Consider the following 23,032-nt stretch of genomic DNA (forward strand, 5'->3'; position numbering starts at 1 on the left):
ATATTGGATTTATTCTTGATCGAAATGTACGCCAAACAAATAATTTAAGGTATTTTCAATTCTTGCTTTGATAGCTAGCTGGTGAAACTCAGTAATGCTTTGAGGGGCCCCATCCCATGGGGATTTATTCGTCAATAATTTGGATACTCTGTTCATTAAACCCTGTAGCCTCTTCAGTAGATATTTTATCTTACTACAATGCAGACTGTCACCGTAGGGTAGGTTTGCGCTTACGCTATTATATAAAAGCTCTAATATATATCGATATTAAGGCATTTCTTTGTTATTTTTTCCACTGCATAAAGGTACAGGTAATGGAGACAACTTCAGTAATTATACAGAAATAACATTAATTAGTTTACCAGCAATGGTGTTTGGTTGGATTTTGACTGAGACAGTAAGACAGATGACAGGGACTTCAAGGGAAAGAGCAGCGTGTGTTCAGGCAGGGAAAGGGTCCATTCTTGTTTTACTTGTTTTCCATTACAGCGACAAAAAAAAAATATTTTAAAATATTAAAATAAACTAATACACGATTGCACTGCACCGCTACTAGTAATGGTAAATAGACCAATTCAAGGCGTATTTTGGGGGTGAACTGGGAAAATAAAGCAAACAGATAAACTCAGATATTTTAGGAACAGCATTGACATCAGTAGATAAGATGAAAAGAGAATTGCACGCTAGAATTGCAGTAGGAAACAGCTGCTGATTCAGTTTGCTTCCGAGCTTGGAGAGAAGAATATCAAAGGGACTTGAACTGAAAATAAAATGAGAGCCCAGTAAGCCAATGGGTCTTTATGGAAGTGAGGCTCGAGTTCCTACGCTCTTACAAAGCTCCTATGAAAGAAGCTGGTGATATTTAAGAACACACTCCCGGGATCTCTTCCATTTCACAAAGATTGCAGGAGATTGTTGTTTATGCATCTCCAGCAATAGTAATTGTACCATCAGTGAAAGATAACCTGTTTGGTAGGCTTCCATATACCCCATTTCATCCTCCAAATTCTGTCAAAGTGCCAGAAGTCTCATTCTTCCGGGTAGTATTATTGATCCCATGCTCGTGAAGTTTAAGCGAGGCTTTTTTTTCCTGCTGTAAAGCACCTTGCACCTGCACCATTGCCTCCTTAGTTATACTGCTTATTTTGTTCTTTGTTACTGTATATATTTGTTTTTGTTTTTCGGTTATTAACCGTTTGTTACGTTTCCTCTCCATGTTATTTCACAGAAGACTTCTGTACAAGTTATTGTTCCATACTACACCATTGCCTCCTTAGCTATACTGCTTATTTTGTTCTTTGTTACTGTATACATTTGTTTTTGTTTTTCGGTTATTAACCGTTTGTTACGTTTCCTCTCCATGTTATTTCATAGAAGACTTCTGTGCAAGTTATTGTTCCATACTGCTGTTCTGTCAGTTTGAATTATAATGATAGTAATTATAGATAGAAGATGAGCATGACTTGTGTTCTGTATAGAGGAATGGCATCTTAGTCTCCTCAATATGTTTTAATAATGTCCAGTCCCGCGAAGTCTTTCACATCTTACGAAATTTTAGACCAACGGTTGTTTCGCTATGTACAGTAAATAAATTCATAGTTATGACGCCTACTTTGGGAGCTCTTTGGGTCATTATAATCTACTACAGCTCTCTCAAGAGGTCTAATGTTTGCCACAAATGTTAATAAAGGTCACGGAACTTTTATGTGCTAATGACTTTTGATATTAACCAACGGTCAGTCATCTAAGTCCTGGTCAGACCTAGTGCTGCCTAGGTCTACTGATCAAGAGATCAGCAGCATAGTGAACGTATTACTGCCTGGAGTTCGTTTATTGTTACTCAGCCCCAAATATCAGTGTTGTAGTCAGTAAGTTACTACTGTCACATCTTGGTCTTATTAACGTCAAAGTTGCTTCGTTTTATTACCGTCTACCTTGATCAAGATACTCGGGCAAGCCTTACCCAGGTTTTCCCAACTCCCCACCACAGGCCCCACCCTGCGGCAGTAAGTAATCGTGATATAGAGCCAGTGATTTTCCATATTATGATCGATCAGCTTGAACGTAATATTTTCTTATTGCTATATCTTAAAGATATCTCTCCCTCCCACCACACACTCCCTAAGAGTCATTATTAAACTTTTTGTCCAGCCAGTTCTTGACTGATCGAATGGACTAGCTTCGGGGACTAGAGGAGTTGTTGCCTTACCTAGTGCCTTACTAGAAAGGGTAATGAATTTGGCTTTAGGTTCTGGGAGATGATGTCGTTTTAATACGTGAGGAATTTTCAAATTTGTAAAGAAAGCCGAACTTAAAGATATATAATTTATAGTCCTTTTTTAACATTGTTTTTTTTATATAGAAGTATGTACTCTTCTGCAGAGAAACAAAATTACAGTATACATACCGTACTATAATTTTGTGGATGTAAAGTGTGAAATCATTTACTGAGCGTATGTGGAATGCCTCGGGTTATTTCTCTCTTTTTATATCCTAAATTATCTATTTTTCCCCTCGATGGCCATAGCTGGTTCGACGTTATTTCACATAAATGATTCATTCGATTGCAGTAAAGTAGAAAGTTTCTGGATTTTGAGCATTATCTTAAAAGGAACCGAAAATCTGAAGAATGGATTACTATGCAGTGATCCGTGTACTGCATATAGCTATCTCGTTTTCCGTATGCCTAAAGATATACGCATTTTTTTTATTGGGGAATTTTTATATTTTAGAATGATGCATGATGCAATCCCACTTTGATTATTCTCATGGTCATTCAGATCCAGTTTTGAATTTTCGTCTGGTAGAAGGGTCGACCCTGAACGCATGATCCAGTTTATTATTATTATTGATATTATTATTATTATTTTTTGGGGGGTGACTATTGTTATTATTAATTACTATTATTATTATTATTATTATTATTATTATTATTATTATTATTATTATTATTATTATTATTATTATTATTCAGTCTATTATTATTATTGTTGTTGTTGTTATTATTATTATTATTATTATTATTATTATTATTATTATTATTATTTTAAATTTTTTTTTTTTTTGGGGGCGGGTGCTTGTGTCCGGAAGCCGCATTGAACCAAAACTGCAGACCAACATGCCCATAGCGGGAGATGGTACGACTCAAATTCGGTAGGGTCCAGAAAGTCTATGAATTGCTATAATTTTCCTTAGTTCTGAAAACCATTCTGTCAGTTGTTCGTCTGATGAATGTTATCTTTTGGACTTGACTGCGTTCATCTCCAAATAAGTCTTCCAACTTTGCATGAGGGGTTTTGCAGTTAAATGCATTATTATTATTATTATTATTATTATTATTATTATTATTATTATTATTATTATTATTATTATTATTATTATATTACAAAAATTCACAACTTCAGAAGCGAATAACGCCACCAAATAAAAAAATAAAAATTAGTCTCTCGTTGTGTTGACACGCCTTACAGAGACGAGATCGCAATGAGGATCATCCGGTGTATATTTGCGCAAGACAGGCCGGCATAAAGAAAAAAAAAAAAGTCGGACGTGATATCCGTAATATCATCATCGCTCGATAGATTTAAAAGAGAAAGGCAAAAAAAGTTACGCGAGAACGAGGCCACGGGCACCATGCCATAGGATTATATTGCAATGGCTGTGATTCTCTCTCTCTCTCTCTCTCTCTCTCTCTCTCTCTCTCTCTCTCTCTCTCTCTCTCTCTCTCTCTCTCTCAGCTACAGAAATTCTATAGTGATGTTAAGGCATTATCTCTCTCTCTCTCTCTCTCTTACACACATACACACGGTTACAGAAATTCTGTAGTGATGTTAAGGCATTCTCTCTCTCTCTCTCTCTCTCTCTCTCTCTCTCTCTCTCTCTCTCTCTCTCTCTCTCTCTCTCTCTTACACATACACACGGTTACAGAAATTCTGTAGTGATGTTAAGGCATCTCTCTCTCTCTCTCTCTCTCTCTCTCTCTCTCTCTCTCTCTCTCTCTCTCTCTCTCTCTCTCTCTCTCTCTCAGCTACAGAAATTCTGTAGTGATGTAAAACATTCTCTCTCTCTCTCTCTCTCTCTCTCTCTCTCTCTCTCTCTCTCTCTCTCTCTCTCTCTCTCTCTCTCTCTATCAAAAAGAGCAAGCAGAGGTAGATTAATAGTGCCAAAAACTATACCAGGAAAATTAAGGAAAGCACACAGGACATTAATCCACCACGCACCAGCATCGATAATGCAGCGTCTATTCAATGCGCTACCAGCTCATCTGAGGAACATAACAGGAGTGAGCGTAGATGTGTTTAAGAATAAGCTCGACAAATATCTAAGATGCATCCCAGACCATCCAAGACTGGAAGATGCAAAATATACCGGAAGATGCGTTAGCAACTCTCTGGTAGACATCAAAGGTGCCTCACACTGAGGGACCTGGGGCAACCCGAACGAATTGTAAGGTCTGTAAGGTAAGGTAAGGTCTCTCTCTCTCTCTCTCTCTCTCTCTCTCTCTCTCTCTCTCTCTCTTACACACACACACACGGTTACAGAAATTCTGTAGTGATGTTAAGGCATTCTCTCTCTCTCTCTCTCTCTCTCTCTCTCTCTCTCTCTCTCTCTCTCTCTCTTACACATACACACGGTTACAGAAATTCTGTAGTGATGTTAGGCATTCTCTCTCTCTCTCTCTCTCTCTCTCTCTCTCTCTCTCTCTCTCTCTCTCTCTCTCTCTCTCTCTTCTCTTTGTCACACAGCTACAGAAACTCAGTAATGACGTTAAGGCATTCCTCTCTCTCTCTCTCTCTCTCTCTCTCTCTCTCTCTCTCTCTCTCTCTCTCTCTCTCTCTCAGTTACAGAAATTCTGTAGTGATGTAAAGGCATTCTCTCTCTCTCTCTCTCTCTCTCTCTCTCTCTCTCTCTCTCTCTCTCTCTCTCTCTCTCTCTCTCTCTCAGCTACAGAAATTCTATAGTGATGTTAAGGCATTCTCTCTCTCTCTCTCTCTCTCTCTCTCTCTCTCTCTCTCTCTCTCTCTCTCTCTCTCTCTCTCTCGCAAATATCGCTGCAAAGAACAAACTTTTCAAGTCCTTGAATTATGAAGAGAGGAAAACGTATAAAACAATAGAAAACTTGGTTCGCAAGATAATTCATGCCAAAAAAAAGTCGTAAATATTCCTAACTTTACGTGAAAAACTATGCGTTTGAAGTCAAGTGCTCCCGCGCGCACGCACACACACACACACACGTACATACACACATACATACATACATATATATGTGTATATATATATTTTTATGTTTTACGCCGCTGGTTCGCTCACTTTCAAGAATCTTAGGGGGGAAATGCCAGACAGACCCACAAGTATTGGGCTTTTATGTGGCCCCAAGGAACACACCTGGGATAGGTAGTTGTTCCCTCTGTCTAAATCTCCAAATTTAATTAAGCCCATGCTGAGTTTTCCTCATTTTACTAGCCGTAGACCTTTCCCTTAATCCACGGATGTGAGCCAACGCAGCTCCTCGCTGGGCGAGTGGGTTCCGTTCTCAGCTAGCACTCTGCTGGCCGCGAGTTTGAATCTCCGACCGGCCACTGAAGAATAAGAGGAATTTATTTCTGGTGATAGAAATTCATTTCTTGCTATAATGTGGTTCGGATTCCACAATAAGCTGTAGGTCCCGTTGCTAGGTAACCAATTGGTTCTTAGCCAGGTAAAATAAATCTAATCCTTTGGGCCAGCCCTAGGAGAGCTGTTAATCAGCTCAGTGGTCTGGTTAAACTAAGGTATGCTTAACTTTAACTTATGAGCCAGCGCCGCTGCCTGAAGCAGTGCCCCAAGCAACATACGAGGCCTTATAAGGCGACAGAGGTCTCCATCATTAGTTCAGTGTACTCTCAACCATGGTAATCTCTGCCCGAGTGAGTATCGAGCTGTGGGCTAGTAGGACTCACTTTCTCACACTGAATGATCGAGCCCATTACTGGACACTGCCCAATGGAACTTGGATCATGTCGACGGAGAGTTGTTTGTGCAAGAAATATCATGAAGCAAATATGGTACGTGCCCAGAAGGGAACGTTTAGCCAGTGTCTTTTCCTTTGACTCGTTTTTATCATCTCTCTCTCTTGGATTTCATCACTGAAGCACATTCCTTGTCTCTTCGATGTGAACAGCAACTTGTGTGATTCCTCAACAGTGCCTAACGTAACTGATGCCCCTTGCCAAGAAGTGAGTAGAGTACAAGTATTCCCTCCAATTGTTGTATTAACTCATTTTTAGAGATATAGTATTTCAGTAGTAGTCTTATCTGGAACTGACTCATTTCCAGGAGTGTCATCAATGCAAGTTACTTACATAGCCATTCATCTGTGTTCCCGATTGCCTGAAGAAGCCGCTCGTACCGAGGCGGATAGAAATTCATTACCAATTGGCTTACGGTCCACTTGCAAGTGGCCATTAGATGTGCATTTGATGCGTTATTGATTCACTCATTATTGCTGTTGTGCCCTCTTTTTTTTTAGTGAAATTGTCCAACTTTCCACTGTTAAACTTACCATGTTGTGTGTGTAATAATAAATCAGTGTTCAGAAACAATTTCTCACTTGGCAACCTTCAGACTATTAATTCTTCTTTCCATTATTCTGTTTGTGGGCCTAGAAGGGGTTTGTGTAAGGCTAAGATTATTAAGGTAAAGTAAGAAGCGTAGTCAAGCCCTTTGTACATCAGTAACAATATATATATATATATATATATATATATATATATATATATATATATATATATATATATATATATATATATATATATATGTATGTATGTAGTAAGGTATGTTCAATATTTTTAAAGAGGTATTATAGGGGAGGGTCCTCAGCTTCCAAGAAGTAAGTGTGTGCTTAGACAAGAGTGGCGCAATACGCGTAGACGGGTTCGGTGTACAGCTGGTGAGCTTTCTGTGTAGGTTTATGAAGGGGCCATGCTGTGGAAGTTTTCTACACAGGGCGCTCACCATGACTTTTGCATTTTAAATGCGAATGCTGTAGTAATTATTTATTTCCTTCAGAGTCCTCCCCTAACTAGGAAAACGAGTTAATGTTTGGAAATACATACATACATAGATATAAATACAAATATATATATATATATATATATATATATATATATATATATATATATATTGTATTTATATCTATGTATGTATGTATTTACATTTATATTTATATATAGAGTATATATATATATATATATATATATATATATATATATATATATATATATACACACACATTCATATATGTGTCATGTATTTACATATATATATACATATATTATATATATATATATATATATATATATATATATATATATATATATATATATAGACATATAGATAGATAGATAGATAGTATCTTCCACCATTATACCTTTCCCGTATCACGGGGTGGCACCAGAAAATACAAGATAATAACGGCTGCCACATTCAAACTTCAACTGCTCCTGTTCCAAGTACTGTTCAAACTATGCACAGCGAAATAAGGTTCGCGGCAGCATCGAGAGCTGTCGGTTAGCCGGTGGGAAGTTCTCGTCCTATAATGATGTACTAGCCTTTCCCCCATCTAAAAAAGGCAGGCCTTGCTATTTCGTAGTCATTTATTTCTTTTCTGTAGACCTGTTTGATGACGCTATCAAAATAGCCAAGGAGTTTTAAAAGGGGCCAGTTTTAATTAAGGGCAAAGTCTAGGAAAAAATGCTATAGTGTAGACGACGCGAATGTGTCATTAACGGAGAGAAACTTTTGCGATGTGTTTTCATTAAACGCAAGTATTAGCTACGTGTACTTCTGCTTTAGACAGCACCCTTCGCGCACAGAGAGAGAGAGAGAGAGAGAGAGAGAGAGAGAGAGAGAGAGAGAGAGAGAGATTTAAAAAAGAGGTTATTTGTGTTGCTATCGCCGTAAAGGTGACTTGTTGTTTCGAATGCAGGCCTCACGTTTATAAATTTGTTTGCATTTGACACCAGTTTGTGTTCACTTCATGTGTTTATTTTTCTCATAACTTACAGTTTACGATATTTGCTCACGTATGCATAGGCCTTTCCGATTTACGCTCGTGTGCACGGTGACACGTCTGTGTGGGTTACTTCTCGTATTCATTTATAGCTATGTATGTGTGCAGATGTAAGCACTAAGAAAAATGAAACAAGGTTTGAATCCTGACCGGTTTTGCGTTCAGGTATTAAGATCTTAGGACGAAACAGGTAATTATCCTACATGTGCGCGCGTTCACATCTCCGGTTATGCGATTGTGCATGTATAAACCTATGTAAGTACGCACATACACACTATATATATGTATGTATATATATATATATATATATATATATATATATATATATATATATATATATATATATATATATATATATATATATATATAGGCCTAATATGAAAACATGTGTGTTTGATTATAAGAAGGAAACTTCCGCTCTCGCTCTCTCTCTCCCCTTTAATAGTCACTTTATATAAAAAAAGCAGAGCCATATTAGGTGGAAACAAAGCACATCGATTAAACGACATATTCATTTCGGCGCGGTCTTTTCAAGAGCAAAACTTCATGGGACAGGATGCAACGATTCAGAAAGTTGGAATTTCCTTCGGCGTCATAGAACCGTTCCCGTTTCTCATCAACATTCGCCTGTTTTCAGACAGCGGAGGGAACGAGCGTTAAACCCATTCACCATAATTTTCATGTTTTATTGAATTTAATTTTTCTAGGCCTACAGCATTTTTGTCAAGGAATCAAACGACAAAACTCGAGCGGTGGTCAGGCCTGAGGAAAAATGGCGCGCCGTCCTCGTCACTCGTTTAAAATGTCTTTTCAAGTTTTTCACGTCTCGTTTCTGTCAACTAACTTAACAGCTGTTGGGTCTTCAAGGCCAGACATCCGGCATCCTCCTCCCATCTCGCCTGATGTGCACCAAGGAGGTTATATATACAAGACCCCTTGATGGGAAGTGAGAAGGCTGTATCGTAATAGTTGGACTAGACATCCCTCCCTCTTCTCCTTCTTCGTCTTCTTCTTCTTCTTCTTCGTAGGATAAGACGTATTATCAAAAATGAACTTCACGTATTCTTCCCTTTCTTTTTTTTGTGGAAGGCGAGAGGCACTCGGTATTCCTTTCTTCTCGGTCAAGCTGTGCTAACCGGGAAGCTGAAACAACTGAATCGTCTCGGGTGTCATATGTAATTTGCCTTATGCTGGATGGTGACCATACAATTAATATCCCATGCCATTAGGTTGTGCCATATTTATCGACAGTCTTAGGTTCGAGTTACCCTTCACTGGAGTACACTCATGCACATTCTTCTTCTTCTTCTTCTTCTTCTTCTTCTTCTTCTTCTTCTTCTTCTTCTTCTTCTTTTAACGTGCTTGTTTTTCCTATTTGTGTGGGGTGAGCACGATGCCTTATTCATGCTCCTTTAATTACTTATCTAAAAGCTGCGAATGGTAATATACTTATGAACTTTGATTTTGTTTAGTTTTACCACTACCGCCTTCTCTTTTTATATTCACTTTTTCACGTACTGGTGCACTACCTCGCCAGGACACCTACACCCACTGCTTCATTCCTTCTACTATTGTGCTTTGGAATTATCTTCTTGCTTTTGTTTTGCCTGACTTACCAGAGCCTTCCTTTCTTGAAGAGGCTGAATACCTGTCGCTTCCTTCCTATGGGGTTGGGTCCTTTTGCCCTTATCCCTTCCTTTGCCTTTCATTTGTTTTCTACGGGCCTGGACTATGACTAGAAAAGGGCATTAATTTTTATGCCTATGAATCGTTTAAGAAAATAATTGGCATGATTTAAGACACTTTGCATGACAGTTCAGACGAAATTTGACTACATTCTGGTAACTGTTCATTAAAACTCGCATTTCGTGCCTCATCACATCTGGAAACACCAAGTCCTTTTTGAAGCATCTTTACCTTTCTCTAGGGAACGTTGATAAATGGTCTAGTCGTTGCATATTCTGAAAATTCGTGACATGGCTCAGCACGTACGTACCCTGTCAACTTCAAACTGATCTGTAAGTCGGGACATTTATGCAGTATCTTGTCATACTCTGCTGAATAGTTGACCAGAATATTTCTAGCGCATGCCCAAAAAACGTTCTGAGGTTTCTGAAACCTTTATCAAAATGATTCAGTTTCGAAACAACGCGGTAGCTGCACAAAGTAATCGTAAATAAATTTTCTGGTAAATTTTATGTAAAAAGATATATGGAGGGTGATCATACCATAGTTAAGTAGAGTATAATGTATTTTTAGGGGTCGACGCAGGATTTAAAAAAATAAAGTGACCTTGATTGTCGGGTGCTAGCGACATTGGACTACGTAGAGACCCAAAGCCATTGGAGTACAAAGTATGAAGGTTGAATAGCTGGCGCCCATCATGCCAGCGTCACGCCTGACCTTATTTCAGAATGTTAGTCGACTCTAAATAGATGATCAAGAAGAGAAGAGAGAGAAAAAAGAAACCCCATGCACCAAATTACAACCTCCACTTAGAAAAGGAAGCGTCACTTAGTTATCGAATAAAGAGAAGTGGAGAGAATTCGAGCGCTTTATCGCAGGTGAAACTGTGATAAGACCGAGGAGTAACTTTTCGGATAGGGAGATTAAGGGCAGGAAAACCTCTTATCGGTCATGCTGCCGCCATTCCCGACTCATAGCTTTCCGTCTTGCGGGACTGGGTGACGTAAGGGCACTAAATCTCTCTCTTACCTGATTCCTCAAGCCCTGTTGCAATTGCTACTTGACCCTATTCTGAAGTTGCTGTTTTCCACCAGAGTAAACCTTCCCAGGGCTACTCTGATGAAGTTGTATCTTGCATAATTATTTACCACTGTGTAAGTCGCTGGTTGACATCAGGCAATATTTACCACTATTTAAGCTCCTGGGCGACATCAGACCACTTTAAGTTATTGGGTGATATCAGGAATATTTTCCACTGTTTAAGTTGCTGGGTGATATGAGTAATATGTTCCACTGTTTAAGTTACTGAGTAATATCAGGAATATTTACCACTGTTCAAGGTGCTGGGTGACATGAGGAATATTTATCATTATTTAAGTTACTGGGTGACATGATGAATAATTACCAATACTTAAGTTGTTGGGTGATCTGAAGAATATTCACCACAATATAAGTTGATGTGTGATTTGAGGAATATTTACCACTATTTAAGTTGCTGGGTGACATGATGAATAATTGCCAATATTTAAGTTGCTGGGTGATCTGAGGAATATTTACCACAATATAAGTTGATGGGTGATCTGAGGAATGTTTACCACTATTTAAGTTGCTGGGTGACATGAGGAATATCACTACTATTTAAGTTGCTGGGTGACATGAGGAATATTTACCACTGTTTAAGTTGCTGGGTGATCTGAGGAATATTTACCACAGTTCAAGTTGATGGGTGATCTGAGGAATATTTACCACTATTTAAGTTGCTGGATGGCATGAGAAATATTTACCACTATTTAAATAGCTGGGTTACATGAGGAATATTTTCCACTGTTTAAGTTGCTGGGAGACATGAGGAATATTTACCACTATTTAAGTTGCTGGGAGACATGAGGAATATGTACCACTATTTAAGTTGCTGGGAGACATGAGGAATATGTACCACTATTTAAGTTGCTGGGAAACATGAGGAATATTTACCACTATTTAAGTTGCTGGGAGACATGAGGAATATTTACCACTATTTAAGTTGCTGGGAGACATGAGGAATATGTACCACTATTTAAGTTGCTGGGAGACATGAGGAATATGTACCACTATTTAAGTTGCTGGGTAACATGAGGAATATTTACCACTATTTAAGTTGCTGGGTGACATGAGGAATATTTACCACTATTTAAGTTGCTGGGAGACATGAGGAATATGTACCACTATTTAAGTTGCTGGGAGACATGAGGAATATGTACCACTATTTAATTTTGCTGGGTGACAGGTGAAACAAATAGCTCGTTCTGATCACCTTATTGGTGGTGACCTGCAGCAATGACTTCGAATTAGCATTTTTATTGGAGAAGCTCACAGGGGTCCCGTTTGATAATGTTAAACGTTTTACCGAATTTGTTTTATTTGTTATTTATGTTGTACAGTTTCTTCCTTACCAATGTCCCTTTTTTCTCACTGGGCTGCTTTCCCTTAAGCTTGTAGCATCGTGTTTTCCCAATTAGGGCGCAATTTGAATAATAATAATAATAATAATAATTATAATAATTGCATCTTAATGAAGAAAAGATATATAAAGATGAATATACCCTTGTGTAATTCAGTGAAGTACATTTTCTCTCTCTCTCTCTCTCTCTCTCTCTCTCTCTCTCTCTCTCTCTCTCTCTCTCTCTTTCTATATATATATATATATATATATATATATATATATATATATATATATATATATATATATATATATATATATATATATATATATTTATTGTATATTATATTATATTTAGGACCAGCGAGAGAAAAAATTTATGATGCGTATATCTATTAATTCCTGCCAGTCGTGACACATGAAAAAGATAGTTATTCAGTGAATGAGAAAAAAGGTGTACCGTAACCAAGTACCTGGATGCGCATGATGCACCATAGCGCTGATTGCACTAGCCCCTCCAGTCATCGTCCACAGAGAAGAGATTGACGTTAGGGACGGCTATGGAACTGTGACAAAAAAAAAGTGTAGACTCTTGGTCTAGGGGTAATAACACTAATAAGATGGTCAGTCACGAATTCTTTCAGTTAACGTCTCTTTTGAAAGGGTGGTCCTTTTTTTTGATAAGATGGATGGCTGTCCTGTCAAAAGCTAAGCTCTCTCTCTCTCTCTCTCTCTCTCTCTCTCTCTCTCTCTCTCTCTCTCTCTCTCTCTCAAGAAAGAAGGGGAGAGAAGGTAGCTGAGATTAGAAAAAGGAATCCCAGCCAAAATATAGTTCAGCCATCTGCGAGACATATTGTTCCTTTGATTGTAACTGATGCATTTTAAAAATTATAGGATCTGGAAATCACGTGCAGGAAAAAATACGGGGAATCCTTGTCTTGAGGTGACAAATAATCCTTGTAAAAACCTCCATCCAACATCGTTTTTACTTTCACATGCACGCACATAAGCGAGGGAGTGACGGAAAACAAATCTGAATCTAAGCCTATTTTATTCACCTTCCTTTTGGCAGTCGATCTTACAGAAAAATATGACCGGTCGCCAGGATGAGAAGGTCCAAAGACTGACTGTGACTAGCAAGAGACCACTGTCCTCACGTTTCATAAAATATCCAGTCTAAGGGGCTGGTAAAATAAATTATATGCCTATTGTATGCACGCAGCATACACATTCCCGCCCCCATTCCTATAAATATAAGAGGCCTCTGCTCCACCGCCTTTTGAAACAACGTGATCGCGTTTGTTTCCTGTTAGCCTCTATATTCTGTCATCCATCTCACTTTCCACTCTCTCCTAACGATAGTTTCATAGTGCAGCTGTGAGGTTTTCCTCCTGTTACACCTTTCAAACCTTTCTACTCTCAATTTCCCTTTCAGCACTGAATGACCTCATAGATCCCTGTGCTGGCCTTTGGTCTAAAAACTCTAAATTCAATACTCCACTCCATTCCAATAAGCTTTTATCTTTCATTTTGTCAGTTCAGACCCTGGATATATTTTCCTCGAGGTCACACGCCATCTCCTTCCATTTCGTATTTCCGCAATGAATATTTGCAAACCGCCTTTCTTTCCCTTCGTCACCTTTAAATAAGTTTTCCCCAGTCCTTGCACTGACGGCCCTAAACATCGGCTTCCTTCACGCCGTCGACCACTTTCCTGCTCTAAGGAATTTTTCCGTTTTCGTGAATAACTGTTGAGTTTCCGCTGCTTTTATCTCACGATCTTCCATTCCCTCCTGCATCTGATTTTGCTTGAAGCGTTTCTCATTCGATGTCTCAGCTTGAATGTTTGCAGGCTCACCATATAGTACGAGGGAGTTTGTAAAGTTAACTAGAATACGTACTAAATGTATATATGCACTATGTATATGTATGTATGTATGTATGTATATATATATATATATATATATATATATATATATATATATATATATATATATATATATATATATATATATAATGTGTGTGTGTGTGTGTGTGTGTGTGTATTGTGTGTGCGTGTGTAACTGAAAGATAATAAAGAACGAGTATGTGAGACTACCTTCACAAACGACACATAAAACCATTGTCTGAAAAAGAAGCAGGTTTTATGATTTGGGAAACGCAAAGGAAAGCCCAAAGTTTCACAAAAAGAAAGTGGAAGACGTGAAAACCTAATCAAGCACCCAAAGAGCATCTCTTGGAAAGTGAAAATTTGATTTACGGACCTTCGTCTTCGTGCATCTCGGAACCCGATATTTCTCCGTCATTCCGGTTAAGAATATGACCTGGCAGTAACTATGTTTTCCATTTATCGACGTATCTGTGTTTGCCTTCTCCGTATTTTGAATTTTCATTGAAAATTCTGATCTGTCGGGCGCTATATTGTCTTTGTTTTAAGAATTTTTTTTTATGTGTATGCATGCGATAGTTTATCTGAATGTAAGTTTTCGCTGAACAACGCCGGATTTCATGACGTAATCACTCAATCGCTGACTTTTCTCAAAGGTATACCGGCACATGAAAATATCAGGTACATAAAATGCTAATAATAAACATAATGCCTTCGAAAGCATGTCAAGTTTCTCATTAACGTCATCATTCATATGACAAGAAAAAAAAAAAAATAGCTGGGCAAGGCGACAGTCTGGAATGACTGTTGTCAGTTGACGGACTAAAGTACGTTCCTGCAAATCTTTATTATCAACGTACTGAAACGCAACACGTCAGCAAGGCTTCAGAAGAAGACTTTTTTTTGCGTTGGCATATTATCTGTTTTTTCTATTGATACATTTTTCCATTTTGTATATTGAGAGCCATGACACCAAAGAAGCGAATTCCGTGCTTCCTGTAAATCGAGAATTACAAAGTTGCTTAAAAAATCTCGGTTAATGAGAAAATAAGATTGGCTGTCGCTGAGGGTATCACTCATTTCGGGAATACTGCGCATGCAACTTATTATTATTATTATTATTATTATTATTATTATTATTATTATTATTATTATTATTATTATAATAAACCATTGCTACAATATTTTGTCATTAGTTTTCAATTACAGAATTTAATTTTTTTGTCGATTGCAATTCGTTATGTATTTTACACATCTTAACTTTTGTGATTTTTCAGTAGTTTCTCCTTGCCAGAATGAATGAAGGTGTGGAAACCAGGTGCTCCCACCCCGTTTTACAACCGTGTACTTTGAACAGGGATGGCTGGTATCTTATTTTCCTCCTACTTGTTGATACTGAACGCAGCCGATTATCTTATCTTTCCTGCTATCGGGAAGTTTCCTTCATTTCGGGAATACCAGAAAGTTTTATGAGGGGTAGTTGATTATAAAATATCGTAAGCTTCATGTATGTAATTGTAATAGCCACAATGCCCTCTTAACTTCTCAAATTCTTCGCGCAATTTTGGCTACGGTTGTCACTACAAAGACTTAAGACCCAGGTGTAAGGAATATGCATAATTTCTTCATATTTCTTGCAACTGGATCTTAAGGCTTTGTGGTGACGAGCATATCCAAAAAAGCGCGAAAAATTCGAGAAGTTAAGAGGACATTGTGGCTATTAAAATTACATGTGTATCTGGTAAAAAGTGACCAATAGATTCTACCTACCTACCTATATATATATATATATATATATATATATATATATATATATATATATATATATATATACACACACACACATATACTGTATATATATATATATATATATATATATATATATATATATATATATATATATATATATATATATATATATATACCATAATGGTTGCATTACTGGGTATGTTAATATAAATACATATACCTGCAGTGTGGCACTATATAGTAAAATGGTTGGCACAAGTCAGTGAATGAATGGCTCCAACGGGTAACATATTACTTGATGTGTCTCGCTTCTAAACCTGTGACCGTCAAACGTCAAATTTTAATGTTATTGTCATGACGTTATTAGAGGCTGACCGTGTGGTTGGTGAATCATGTGATGGTGATTACGCTTAACTGCCACGTACTCTTTAAAGGGAAGTAGTAGTAAGAATACTAATACAGAAATACTCTTTAATGTTTATTTTTGAGGAAGATTCGCTGGTATTAACGGAAATGATTATGACAGATATTTTTACACGCAGTGCTCTTTTAAGTGAACTTGCAAATGCAGATTTGAATACAAATAGCGTCCACGACACATTGCATTGACGAATTATTACTGAGAAGGCCTGGTAATCTCATTCACACTGGTTCTCGGAAGCTGTCCGGTGAATAAATAATCGCTTACGAGCAGCCACACTTTGTATGCATTCCTAAAGATGAAATATTCAAGTGTAAACAGTTCAAAGACGGGTTAATTTTCTTGCCTTGTGATTTGATAAGATGGAACAACAGAATATATATATATTAGATATAACAGCAGTATCAAGGGACGAGAGCAATCTTAAAGATTTTTGTCATAAAAAAAGGGTTCTGAGTCAATTAACTCGTTTAAGCAATTGGGACCTGGAGAGGGTCGTATAAGATGCCTTAACGTCCTTTTGAGGGCGAGTTTTTTTATCTACTAAAAACATTCGAAATTTTGAATAAACCGAATGGAGACTACACCTCTCAGGCAATGCAATAAGTATCAGTGCCATAAATTTAATGATTGGCCGAATGCTTTGAACTGTCATGAATGAATGAATCGCCTCCGCATTAGTTCCTCGATGTTCCCAATGTTTGTTTGTGTTCCGATAGTGAGAAGGATAATAACATGGCGCGGCTCACAGTCTTCGGCTGTGCCTGCTGTCTAAGAGCCATTTGGACACCTGAGGAGGTTAGTTACGAAGACGCGGATAATTATACGAGTGGTTATTTCGACCGGAAAGGGCAAATAGAGCGAAATGATGCTGCATAATGGTTGCACCGACGAGGGAAAGTGGTTGTCGCAGGGGTCTCCCGTTGGGTTTTCGGGTAGCCTGGGCCCATTTCGAAGCTTTAAATCCTTATTTCGGTTGGAGTTTTCGAGGGGGGGGATATTCGGGGGATGTGCCACGGCAAGTCTTGACGTTACCATGCGCAGGACGTCCTTTGGGAGGACCTGTCCTAGCCTGCTGACCGTTGTCTTAGCTGGTGATGGGGACTAGGCCTATGGCAGTCGGTCTCTTAGGCCAGGTAGGCCTATTGCGTGTACTCGGTTCCTTTTCGAGTCTTATGGCCCCGAGCCCTTGGATGAGATAGCCTTACTTACATCATAGAAAGACACCTGGTTTTATTTTGGGGCACTTTAGAATTCGTAGATGCTCCAGAGGTTTGAGATTAGGCCTAGGCTAGGTTAGTGTACCGAATCCAGGGTAGGTTAATGTACCTCGATTCGGCCCTGGGGTTTCTGATGACAGTGGAACATGTTTTCGAAAATTTCATCGGGTTAAAGTTCGTTTCCGGTCCGAACTCCAGTTCCGCATGAGGGATAGTACTAAACACGGTGGAACAGTGATTCGTCTACGCTGTTTCACCATGTTTAGTGCTATCCCCTGGGGGGTCGAATGTATTCCACCGTGTTTATCCCAGTACTGGCCCCTGGGGGATCAAATGTCCCTAAGTCCATTTTGCAAAATTGAAACTTAGAAAAATTCCTCAATCACTGACATGTAGGCCTATTTTATTTTTTATTGTGATAAATACTAGTTTGCAAGAATTATGTATAAGGACTTTTTTTTTCAATGTTTATAAAGGTTCGAAAGATATAATAAAAAACGATTAGGGATGTTCGGACTGGAAACGAACATTATCCTTCATTGGGGTCAGGTCAGGGCATGGCGCCTTGAGTCCGGTTAGTAAGGTATGGTCAGGTCATGGAGTGGTGATCTAGGAAAGGTTAGGTTAAGGTAGTGTGTAGGCATGTGTCCGAATGTGGATAATGTTTGTTTCCGGCCTGAACATCCATACTCGAGTTTTTATATCTTTAAAATTTTCATAAAAAATGAAAAAAATATTCTGTATACATAGCCTAATTCTTGCACACTAATATGTATCACAATAAAAAATAAAATATATGTAAATAATTGAGGATTTTTCTAAGTTCAATTTTGCAAAATGCACTTAATGACATATGAAGAGACATTTGATCCCCAGGGGCTAGTACTGAACACGGCGAAATAAATTTAATCCCCAGGGGCTAGCACTAAACATGGGGAAACAGTGCAGATGAATCGCTGTTGTGCCATGTTTATTACCAGCCCTCATGTGGAATTGGAGTTCAGACCAGAAGTGAAGTTTTACCTGGAAATTGAGTCCAGCCGATTTGCTTCTAATATTCAGTGTGGTAATCCTACAGTTTAGGGGTCCAAATTCACTGCATTATGTAAAGTCAAGATCACCACACAGATTTATCAAATATTTATTGAATTAGGGAAAAAAATGAAAAATTAGCCATTTATCTGCTTACAGAAGTAGAGATTGTTAAAAAACAAAGGGAATGAAACGGCAACACAAACAAAAACATGTCCTAGGGGATACGGACCCATAGAGTTTGGAGGAAATGGTAAATCTCTGCTTTTGTAAGCAGCTAAACTGCTCATATTTTAGCAAATATACTTCTGTTTGCAGATCTGTCGAAAGAAGAAATTGAAAATAGGAAAAAACTTACAAACACTTTTGAGCAGTGAATTAGGATTACCTTCAGCGTTACTTGTGAGGGGGGGGAGAGTCCAGGTTTGATTTAAAGAGCCTCTGACCCACATCCTTGGAGATCAAAAAACCATCTAGCATATGTGAAAAGAGCTAGAGGCAGAGTGGTTTATGGCTATTTGTTCACATTAATGACAAACTTATGAAGATTATGGGTGATGCTAAAAAGAAGATAAGTATATGAGCCTGAATACAATTTTTTGGTTGGAGGATTGCCATAGGCTGTTGTTCTGTTGGCTTGAAATACTGCCCAGGTTGGTCTGTGCATTCTATTGGTTCAGTTTAAAAAGGCTGCGACCCTCGCCTTTAGAGATCTACAAGACATTTAGCATGCATAAGAGCAACAACTTGGGTCAGAGCAGTCCATTGCTGTTTTATATCTGTGGCAAAAGTAATGAAAATCATGGGTGACGAAAAATAAGCAAAGTCTCCTGCCTTAAATAACTGGTCATGTAAGTCCATTTTTGGAGGTTTAGGATTGGAGGATTGCTTCATAACCATGGACTGTCATGTTACTTACTACCCAGAAATATTTAGAAATTATAACTGAGATCAACTGTTGACAGTTTCTTTTTTAACGTTAGGTTATTCTTATTTATGCTAGTTTGTCCCACACTTTGATTCCTCGTTCAATTGTTTGTTCCTTGGAAAATACTAAATATTTACTAAATATTACCTTTTGTACAGGAGCATTCTTCAGTGTGGTCTGTTGAAGCTTTATAACATGATATTTAATTGGTGGTAGGTGGATGGGTGATTGGATGGAGTCCCTTCTTGCCTGCCATCCACTAGTCACCTACTGTAAGCCAACACTTTTTCTCTGGCTATCAGTGAGTTTGGATGTGTGTGCCCCTTGCCTGACTTGGAGTTGAAAAGAATTTTTTATTTGTATGTATGGTGCTTGTTTTTTACAATGAAAAACAAAAAGTCTGAACAATGAAGGTGTGAAGGAAGTGAATAGGTTTGTAGCAGCTTTATGTCCCGTGTTTTATTATACAGTACTAACCAGTTTCGTTGTTTGTGACTACTTTGCTGGTTGGTCTCTTTCATAGGTGGAAGAGGTTCAGCACAGTAAGTCCAAAAGACATCTTTGTGGCTCCTTTCTCTTGGATTGCCCTCCCTCTCTCCCAGCCCCTTCAACTTGTTTTCCTTTGGCTTGGTTGGAAGAGTTAAGTGCATGAAGAAAGGCGAGCAGTGCATGCTTTCCAAGTATGTGCCGAACTCTCGCAAGGCGGGGCCACTGCCTGCCTGGAGCTGCTGCCTGATTTGACATCTTCTATTGTAGCTGAGGAGAGTGAGAATCATGGATGGACTGATGTGAAGAAACTTAAGCAGGTATCCTCCTCCTCCTCCTCATCAAGCTCTTCCTCTTATTCCTCTTCCTCTGCCCTTCTTTAGTAAGAAGAGGAAGAAAGAAAAAGAGGCCTCAGAAGACTGCACAAAAGAAGAACTGCCAAATTTGAGTAAGTACCATCTGTCTTTGAGGGTTGACAGCAGAGTTTGCTCGCCACCAATTATGATGTCTGCCATCAGTAGGGTTGACTTGAGGCTCTCTGAGACTTGAGGACTTCCTTGGACTCTTCCCCAGTTGTACTTCTGCTGAGGTCCACAGAAGAGTTGACGCTACGTCTCATCCAGCATGTGCATGATCTACAACTTGTGAGTGTGTACGTAGAAGGTACATGTGCAACAGGTTGCTGCTGTATAATGCTGGGGCATTATATATCTAGGGAGATGGGACTGAAAATAAATCTAAGCAATACAGAAGTGATAAGAACAGAGTATGCAAAGGGAAGAACTAAATCTAGGTGAAGAAGGATTAATAAGGTTAAATTTTAGAATATATGTACAGTATTTATGAACGATGTTCAGTACAATTTACAGAAAAAAATACCAATCAGACAATGGGCAGGCTGATTAAGAATGGGGAATCAAATTAAAGCTGCACTCCAAAGTCAGATATTACAGAAGTCCAGTACAAAACTGTATGACTATACAGACATGAATCTGGGTATGACAATAAAACTATATCTAAAAAGATTCTGTCAATTAGAGAATAAAGCTTCAAGATTAGTATGAGGAGTCAGATGGCACAGTAGAGTTAGAAATGATGCCATAAGAGAAATTATAGAAGTTCCATTTTGAGGCGAGACACTGATGAAAGGGAGAATAGTACAAGATTATGTTAGAAGTTTTGGAAGACCCAAATCAGCTTGGATGAGAACTATGAGAAGGGAGACAGGTGATGAATGGAGATTTGTGAAAGATAAAGCAGTTTAGCTGCCTGCTCATCATTTTGGTTTCCAATTCAGTTTTAACTATTGGTATCCTTTTATATATTTCACTTTTATTATTCATTGTAATATAAGCAGGCAATGTCACTTGAAAAACCTGATAAAGATAAACATTGTCATTTTAGTGCTGGCATTAACCAATCACATGTCAGTGGTTTAGATCCCCAAAGTAAATGTTTGTCTTTAGGAGAGTAACAGTCATATGGGCCTAAAAATGTTATTTTTAATTGCAGTACAGATTATTACAATTTTTTTTTTTTTTTAGTTCCATTCTCTCCCATTTTCTGATACTGTACTTTGATGAAACATGATAAGTAAATGCCTTGGGATTGGTAATTACCTGTACCTGTATTTACCTTGATTTTTTTATCATTGACTCATTTTTTTTTTTCAAGGTCAGAGTTCAGTAATTAAGATCGTTTAATTTTATATACTGTAAGTAACTTACCCAGTAATTACTTAGCTAAGAGTTTCTACTCGAATGGCAGCTAGAATTCTGAATTCCGTGGTAGCGATTCTCTTGCTAGTGTAGATGACAAAACCCTGCCCACTTTCGGGGTAAGAGAGAGGAACAACACACCCAAAGCTCAATTTGTTTCTGCTGCTTGTAGAGTCCACACACGGTGTTGACAAAGCAGCTTTGTTTTGGAACATTGGTTTTCGTCTTATTTGGTGAAGCATTTTGTTGTGGTAGCCTTTTGGCATTGTTATCTAGACATTGTTTTTTCAATATTTTGATGTTTATAATGATTGTTGACTTGGCAGCTAGTTAAGCATGTCCGACACTAGCTCTTCTAGTTTCCGGTATTGCAGCAATACCCGGATGACCAAATTGACTTGTGACTCTCATACCCTTTGCACCAGTTGCAGAGGGCAGGTTTTTTCTATCAATTTTACTTTTGACAAGTGCAGGGATTGGGGGGAACAAAAATGGAAGACCTTAGCTTCTCATTTAGCTAAATTAGAGAGGGACCAGAAGAGAAAAGCGGTGGGAAAATGGTTAGTCAGCCTTTAACTCCTAAATCTAGTGGTATTGACATTTATGTTGCCTCTCCTCCTGGTGTTCCTTCTCCTCCGGCCTCAATTCATTTTCCTAAACCACCTGCTCCTGCTCTTTCTGGCGCCCACACTTCTGAATCCAATCGCTTCGCCAGTTTAGAGAATAAGTTTGACCAAAGGTTGAATTTGATGGTAAGTACAGTGGTCCAGTTAGGAGCATCAGTGCGTGCCCTTATGGACAAGTTTGAATAAAGTGATAAAAGTGAAGTGTTAGTGGAGAAGGTGGCTGCTCGTCCCACTGATTCTCCTTGGCAACAGTCACTGCCATACTCCCTCTACCTGGGAGGAGGCATACTGGTAGCCCAAGGGAGGTCAGTGGGGTCTGCCCACGGGCAGTTGCCCCCTTGGTCCAACCTGTTGCATCCCAGGTTGTGACAAGAGACAGCTGCTGGAAAGGCGTCTCAGAAGTTCATCAGCTTTCTTCTAGTTCGGAGGAGTCTTCACCTAACAAGAGGTGCCTATGGCGCTTTCCCGACAAGTCTTGCCCACTAAAGGGACTGTTGTCGTTCAAAAATCAGTCCCGCTTCTCCCCAGTAAGAGGTTGAGGTTAGCTTCCCCTCAGCCCTCAACCTTCTCGCAGTAAGTGGGATAGCCCCAAGCGCTTCTCCTCTCCTCAACATCAGAATCAAGTGTATCGACACTCTTCTTCGTCTTGGAGACGTTCTCCTTCTGGCTCCAAGCGCTTGCTTCACGTGAGGGGCTCCGTTCCTCTTATAAAGTGCCCTGACTTGACTGAATGTCTTTTTTATGCTGAGCGCCCTGAAGCTGCCGAGTCCCCTGAAGTAGCCAGGCATTCTGAAGCAGCCAAGCGCCCT

General features: G+C 38.7%; 1 protein-coding gene across 1 annotated transcript in view; it reads left to right on the plus strand.

The window, feature by feature from the left end:
• The first annotated feature begins 16,855 nt into the window (after positions 1-16,855).
• cta (Guanine nucleotide-binding protein subunit alpha cta) overlaps positions 16,856-23,032 on the plus strand; it is a 30,916-nt gene continuing 24,739 nt past the window's right edge. The window contains exon 1 of the mRNA XM_067082543.1: positions 16,856-17,011. Within this exon, the coding sequence (XP_066938644.1) occupies positions 16,949-17,011 (63 nt within the window). The 5' untranslated portion in view covers positions 16,856-16,948. The remainder of the gene's footprint in view (positions 17,012-23,032) is intronic.

The sequence above is a fragment of the Macrobrachium rosenbergii genome, chromosome 39 (genome assembly GCF_040412425.1).
Source record: "Macrobrachium rosenbergii isolate ZJJX-2024 chromosome 39, ASM4041242v1, whole genome shotgun sequence".
Taxonomy (NCBI): domain Eukaryota; kingdom Metazoa; phylum Arthropoda; class Malacostraca; order Decapoda; family Palaemonidae; genus Macrobrachium; species Macrobrachium rosenbergii.